Genomic DNA, 7,395 nt, shown 5'->3' on the forward strand with positions numbered 1-7,395 from the left:
TATAACAGAATGAATAGGTCACTCAGTGGTAGATGCCATTGTTGATTTTAGGGCTGGTCACCCTAGCTGGTGTAAGCTCCTGATGGCAGGCACATTAACATTCACCTTTGTATGTGCATGCCTTGAAACTTCCCCTGAGCATCCTCTACTTTCCTGTCCTGTGGTACATTTTATATTGTCCTAAGGAGTCTGTGTATCTCATGGGGACATGAATACCTGCAAAACCTAATGCAGTGCCTATTATACTTGCAGAATAAATGAATGGTGTTTAAGACTAGCAGATACCTAGATGGTTTTCAAAAAATATAGTTTGAATTAAGCTCTTTTTAGAAAAGACATTTTAAATATATGAATTAAAGGATAATACCAGATGCTATGTGTTCAAGTGCTGAATTACATATAATCAAGTGACACAATGTATAGCATAAAACTGGATGGCAGTGGTGGCCAACACAGAGGTTCCCAGGGCCAGTCAAGGCACTAGGAAGGCGAGATGAATAGGACAGAGACTGGGGCCAACTGGAGGCTGCATCTCATCTCATCTCAAAGGCAATTTCTGCTCAGCTCTAGCTTTTTGTTGCTATCCTGGAATGTGGGCCCAATGGCCTCAAATCACTGACACTTTCAAGTGAATCTGGAACTCTGAATTTTTAGGTGAGATCTCCCAAGTCTCCAAATTATCAATTAATTTAAGTTTATTAAACAAGCATTTGAGATGAGCAAAGCAAATCTGGGAGCCATTCTGCAACCTCTGACCAAGAGCCCTCGGGGATCAGATGGAGGTCCTAACCAGGCATTTATGGAAGAAGCTACACAGGAAGCAGGCTATTGATATGTCCAAGAATTCCCCTCAAGCATCCATCAAGCATTTACCAAGCACTTACAGAGTGCCAGGTATCGAGATATAAAGATAACTCAGAACCTGTTCCCTCTGAGACTTTATGGTTAGTCAATTCAAGAACTGTTGTTGAGGGGTGGGATAGGAGGGGTGGGAGAGAGGAAGGAGTATATGTATCTAGCCAATTCACTTTGTTGTACAGCAGAAATTAGCACAGCATTTTAAAGCAATTATACTCAAAAAAATAAACTAGAAATGCTTGGTTGAAATACAGTAATATCAATTCATTATATTGGGATGGTTCTATGTACTTTGGAATTTATTGAATATCTATTTTGATGATAAAACCATCTATCAGTACTTTTTTAAAAATCGATTGAAGTTTTCAAGCTTGTATTCAAGATGATTGTATCTTAAAATGCAGATAATGTTTTATATTCAGGTTATGTCAAGAATATTGTTTTGCTTCCCTTAAGGTTTAAACAATGCTTTATGTAAAGTCCAATAATTGGACCCTTTATTATTTAAAAAAAAAAAAAAAAAACAAAACAGAAGAACTGTTGTTGAGTCACTGTTGTGAACAGAGCTCATCAAGGTAATAGGCTAGACACCTGGACAACTAGGTGTTGCTTAGTGACTCATTAGATCTGTGCCAAACTACCATACTAGTGTGTCCTTCTATGGATTCTCCCACCATCAGGGAGCCTACCTAGTACCACCTAGGGACAAAGTGGCCTACCATAACTGATGGTAGCAGAGGTTTCACAGTCTAACAGACATGAGATGACTGGCCATTGGTTCTCATAGTCTAACACTTTCTCTCCCTCCTCCCTTGTAAAATGGGTATTTACATGAGCTCTTCAGTTCAGCTCAGTTCAGTCGCTCAGTCGTGTCCGACTCACCCCATGAATAGCGACATGCCAGGCCTCCCTGTTCATCACCAACTCCCAGAGTTCACTCAGACTCACATCCATCGAGTCAGTGATGCCATCCAGCCATCTCATCTTCGGTCATCCCCTTCTCCTCCTGCCCCCAATCCCTCCCAGCATCAGAATCTTTTCCAATGAGTCAACTCTTCGCATGAGGTGGCCAAAGTACTGGAGTTTCAGCTTCAGCATCATTCCCTCCAAAGAAATCCCAGGGCTGATCTCCTTCAGAAGAGACTGGTTGGATCTCCTTGTGGTGGCAAATACTATTCAGGTAAAACAGCACCTCCCAGAGCATGTGTTATCAAAAAGTCCAGGGAGGGGACTCATCTGGTCACACATGCCTGAGGCTGGTCAGAAAATACTTAATCTACACAACAGACACACAGAAGTCTGGTTTTGGTCTAATTTATACTGTGATCTTAGACTTGCTGAAGGACTAACTCCCATCACAGCCCTGCCAATACTGATTGTTGGTGTTAAAAAAGTAGATAAGTAGAATGATTTCTCCTCCTCCACACTCCAAACTAAAAAAGATCACAGTAGTGTTACTATACTCCTGTTTCCACTGGTCAGAATACACACTGAATAAATAATTGTGTTACCTGGAAAAACTGAGTCAAAAGAAACAGTGATGGAAAGCAGAGTAGAGGAGGTCTTGAACTGCATTCTTAATTCCACCAAGAATTACTCTGGGTGTTTCAGTGAAAGTCTGTTTAGTGGCAACCCTCCACCACCCAATCTGATCCATTATTAAAAAAACAAAACACTTTGGTAACTTTCATCTTAGATACAAGAAACAAAACCAACCTGGAGGGGAGAGAGAGGAAGTATCCTAGTTTAGGTTAATAGGCAGTACTGCCCTTCTGTCACTTCCTTCTGTAAATTAGCAGGAAGGAAATACTTTCACTGAGGGCCTCTGCTAATATGTCCTTAATTTAAAGACAATTAGGCAATTCCTACATCCTCTACCCCCAAGATAAACTACCAGAGCTGAATGCCCTCTTTCACTATCCGCTGGATGAACTGGTAATTCTCAAAACAACAAGGAAGGTTATGAAAAATCTACTTTGTACTAACTTAGAAGGACATTAGTAACAGCCTAGGTCTTGGAATTAAGTCCCTAGCCAAGTCTTCTTTCTGCTTTGTTTCCTTTCTGAGAATTTTTTTTTTTTCTTTTTTCCTACCTGAAAGTTTCATAGGACTTATTCTGGAAATACCTCTAAACAGAAGTACTTCTCCAGTTGTCCTAGTAAAAATTATTTTGTGACCTTTGGCAAGAAATTGATTCTAGGGAAGAAAAGAAAGAAGCAAAAGTCTGTTTGCTTTCTAGTGACTTGACTGTTCCTCCCTCTCCAAGTACTCTGGGGATGAAGAGGCAGAACAAACACCAAACTCTTCTCTCTACACTGGCAGGTGGCCATTGCTTTCCAACTTCATTTTAAAGCTCACAGCTCCGAAAAAACATGACCGGAGTAAGCAGCGCGGACTCCACTACAGGTCTTACTCTAAGAAGGTAATTAAGGTCTCCATTACTTAGGCGCACACAAGCGCGCGAAGACTGCCAGCCCACACAAGCCTTTCGGTTATTTACCAGCGGGATTTAAACCCGCTCGGAAGCGGGGGCGTGGCCTGGGCGGAGCCCCGCGGCCTGGGTGGGCGGGGCGGAGGCGGGGATGCCGGAGGCTCAGCGCCGTGCGAGAAAGACCCGAGCTCTGGGAGCGAGCGCCTGTCTCTTTAAATGCTAGGGGCTGCGCTCCCGCCCTGGGAGCCCGGAGCCGGATCTACAATCCCGTCCCTCCCGCTCTGGCGCTTGTTGCTCGCCCGGCCCGAGCGGGAGCTGCCGCCGCCGGGCACCGAGGCTGCTTCCTTCTCCTTCTTCTAGAGAACCCCATCTCCTCCCCCCACCCCGCGAGATCCGGTTGAGGGGGTGAAGCAGGCGCAGCAGGAGGGAAGGGGTGCGGCGTTAAGAGGCGCCGCTCCCCGCCTTCAAGTCTTGAGGCGCTACATAGCCGCGGGGGGCAAGACATGCTCTGCTCCCTCCCGCCCAGCCTTCCAGTCGCCGGCGCCGGGAGAAGAGAGACCGCGGAGCCCACACCTGCAAACTCGCCCTAGAAGTCTCAGGGTGCGGCGGGGTAGGGGGCCGGGGGCTCCCAATTCCCCGCGGCCTCCACTTCTAGGCGGGTGAGTTTGCGCCAGTAACCCGAGCCGGAGGGCGGGTGCGCGGGGGAGGGGCGGGCGAGAAGGTTGCAGGAAGCGCCGCAGGTGAGCCAGGTAGGGCGGCTCACCTGTCTGGGCTGCGCCGCGGGATCCTCGCCGGTTTCCTTAGCGATGGAGGGGGGCGGGGACGTCTCTGCAACCGACTTAGGACCCTGAGATGAAGGGGTGGGGCGAGGGGAGGATAGGAAAGGGGAATTGGAGTAAAGTTTCTTTGCCCCCTTCCTGCTTGACATTGGCAGGTAGGGCCCTGGCGGAGGCAGTAGGAGTCGCTGACGCAATGGGCTTCTCCCCGGGCGAGGTCAAGGGCTGCGGGCAGGGGCGAGCTGGAGTTGCCCGGCCTCCTGTGACCGTGGCCCTGGAGGCAGGAAAGAGAGAGGAAGCTCGCTGCATCTATGATTTCCGCGTAAAATGACTCCAGGTGCCCGGCCCCCAATTTTTCTTCCTCCTCTTTAAGAACAGATCGCCCATATCACCTCCTACACGGCTTCCTTGCTTTCCTCTCCCAACAGGTGGTCTCAACCCCTGTCCGGGGACCGGTGCCAATGACCCTAGTGGTGGTATCGCTTTCTCCTCTGCCGGCGGCGTGAACGTGTGCCCGCAGCGTGATGGGCAACCAGGTGGAGAAACTGACCCACCTAAGTTACAAGGAAGTGCCCACCGCCGACCCGACGGGCGTGGATCGGGACGATGGACCCCGCATCGGAGTCTCCTACATCTTCTCCAATGACGACGAAGACATGGAGCAGCAGCCGCCGCCCCAGGGATCGGATGGTGGGGGCGGGGGCGGGGGTTTGCCCGACGGCGGGGACGGGCCGTCGCTGCCCCCGCCGCAGCCCTATGACCCGCGGCTGCACGAGGTGGAGTGCTCCGTGTTCTACCGCGATGAATGCATCTACCAGAAAAGCTTCTCGCCGGGTTCCGCGGCGCTGAGCACCTACACGCCCGAGAACCTGCTCAACAAGTGCAGGCCTGGCGATCTGGTGGAGTTCGTGTCGCAGGCGCAGTACCCACACTGGGCAGTCTACGTGGGCAACTTCCAGGTGGTGCATTTGCACCGGCTAGAGGTGAGCAACAGCTTCCTGACGGACGCGAGCCAGGGCCGGCGCGGCCGCGTGGTGAACGATTTGTACCGCTACAAACCGCTGAGCCCCAGCGCCGTGGTGCGCAACGCGCTAGCGCACGTGGGCGCCAAGGAACGCGAGCTGAGCTGGCGCAACTCGGAGAGCTTCGCCGCCTGGTGCCGCTACGGTAAGCGCGAGTTCAAGATCGGCGGCGAGCTGCGCATCGGCAAGCAGCCCTACCGGCTGCAAATCCAGCTCTCTGCGCAGCGCAGCCACACGCTTGAGTTCCAGAGCCTGGAGGACCTGATCATGGAGAAGCGGCGCAATGACCAGATCGGGCGCACCGCGGTCCTGCAGGAGCTGGCCACGCACCTGCACCCCGTCGAGCCGGACGAGGGCGACAGCGACGCTGCGCGGACTACGCCGCCTCCTGGGCGCCCCCCCGCGCCCGGCCGGGAGGAGGAGGAGGACCGAGAAGCGGTGGTGCACTGACGGGGGAGCTGAGGAGCTGTTTGCAGCAGCCGCCTCCCGTGCCCGCTCCCTCCTCCACCACCTTCTGGGCCCCATCTGGGCTCCTGGGCCATTAGGAAAACGGAGAGTTGGCGCAAAGCGCAGCCAGCTGTGGCTTGAGTTTGTTATCTTGGACGGAGAAGGAAGAGGGAGCAGGTAGGAGCACTTTGGCCGGGGGCGCTTCTCGGCCTCTTGCCCTCTGGCTCAATCTGCCTTCTTTTCCCGAGGTGAGGCAAACTGTGGACTTGCCAGACACTTGAATCCCTGCTGGACTTGGGTCAAAAATCAGCTCTTCTGAATTTAGGGATGGAGACGTTCGGAATGCCAATGCCTGCTGCTGCCTTCTGCCCCGCTTCCCCTCCTACCCTGGGCTTGGAGGATGCCCTGTAGTAAGGCCAGAGCAGGTTTGTAGTGTGCTTCCATCCCCCGAGGAGCCGTGTGAGGTATCCGGGAAGCTGGGGTGTTTTATTTTATGGTTTTCCTGGGGTGCAAGGCTGATGAAACCTGGATCAGGTTTGGGATCAGCGGACTGAAACCAAACAACTCCTTGTGAAGTATAACAAATAGCTTAGTAAACTTGGGCTGCAAAACAAAGACTTGGCTACCTCAGCCCGCCCCATCCCCTGTCTTTTGAAACTGGCTTCTGGCTGGGTCTCCTGAGCAGCCCACCAGTTCCCAGGTTTCAAGTAAATCGTTGTCACAGGCCAGCTAAGGGAAGGATTCTATTCTGGTTCTGTTTTGCTGCCTTTGTTTATAGCCTGCTATTGTAGGCACTTAAGAGCTGCTGTGTTAGTTATCAAAGGAGGGAAGAGCCCTTTGTGTCTCTGATCTAATTAAACCTGCTGGCCGTGTTCATCCTCAGGTCAATTTCCTGTCAATCCACCCTGCCGACCCCCTTCTGGTATAGTGAAGGTAACTTGTTTTCTTAATTTAAGGCTTTGGTGGTGGTCCTGTGTATTTTTTTTTACCCTTTACTGTCTCACCCCCTTCACTCACTCCTGTTTTGCCTGAGGTCAAATTTTTTTCAATGATAAGGTATTGCTAGCCACACTTGATACCATATGGAAGTGAAAGTGGCTCAGTCATGTTACTGAGCTCAGTCGCTCAGTCACTTTGTGACCCCATGGACTATACAGTTATTTTGTGACCCAGTTTTTACTGTGTATTTGAACGATCCATATTTAAGTGATACAGCCATGGCCATCCTCAGGCATCCTGCCTGGAGATCTTTAAATCAAGGCAGCAAAACTTGAAGGATTTCTTTGTATTCTTACATTTTTTTTCAAACTTAGGAAGTTGAGGCCATAAGTTTTAAAAGCCTAGACCTTCATAGCACCACAGCATGAATTCATTTAATTACAAGGGCATAGGCTATGTTCCCTGTTTTCACAGGAATCCCCAGACATGTCCTATCACTTTGACTGTTAAAGATGAACTACACTCAGCTCTGGTCCAGGACTTGGGAGAAACATGGGTCTCCTGTTGAAAATGTTAATCCACTTTCCTTCTTTAATAATCTCACAGTTTTGTGTTTGTTTTCTTTTGCTTGTGGAAAAGCGGAGCAAGGAAAAGTGGGTAAAGACATTTAGGAGAGCCTATTAGATTTGAGTTGTCTTTTGTGTTGAACAGAGTCAAGGGAAAGTTGAATGTAATGACCATTGTGTAGGCAGCGGGAGGGAAAGACAGAACAGCACTGTCTTGCAGCTCTGGGCCAGCTCTCTCTCCCACTCTTGGATCTCTGTCTCCCTCTTTCAACCTTCAGTGGAAAGTGAATGTCATCAGGCACAGGGATAACAATGACTCTTTGTTGCAGCTTTGTAGGAAATCTCAACATGAAGGA

General features: G+C 50.2%; 1 protein-coding gene across 1 annotated transcript; it reads left to right on the forward strand.

Annotated features, from left to right (window-relative positions):
• The first annotated feature begins 3,589 nt into the window (after window positions 1-3,589).
• On the forward strand, window positions 3,590-6,634 carry LRATD2 (LRAT domain containing 2). The gene is made up of 2 exons (XM_040262156.1): window positions 3,590-3,948; window positions 4,494-6,634. Exon 2 carries the CDS (start codon window positions 4,590-4,592, stop codon window positions 5,535-5,537), a length of 948 nt encoding a protein of 315 aa, XP_040118090.1. The 5' UTR covers window positions 3,590-3,948; window positions 4,494-4,589; the 3' UTR covers window positions 5,538-6,634.
• Window positions 6,635-7,395: the final 761 nt, after the last annotated feature.

This window comes from Oryx dammah, unplaced genomic scaffold (genome assembly GCF_014754425.2).
Source record: "Oryx dammah isolate SB20612 unplaced genomic scaffold, SCBI_Odam_1.1 HiC_scaffold_19, whole genome shotgun sequence".
NCBI classification, from domain to species: domain Eukaryota; kingdom Metazoa; phylum Chordata; class Mammalia; order Artiodactyla; family Bovidae; genus Oryx; species Oryx dammah.

Bases quoted from the DNA above. Each gene is read 5' to 3' on its own strand.
- LRATD2 (XM_040262156.1), top strand. From the start codon at position 4,590: ATGGGCAACCAGGTGGAGAAACTGACCCACCTAAGTTACAAGGAAGTG.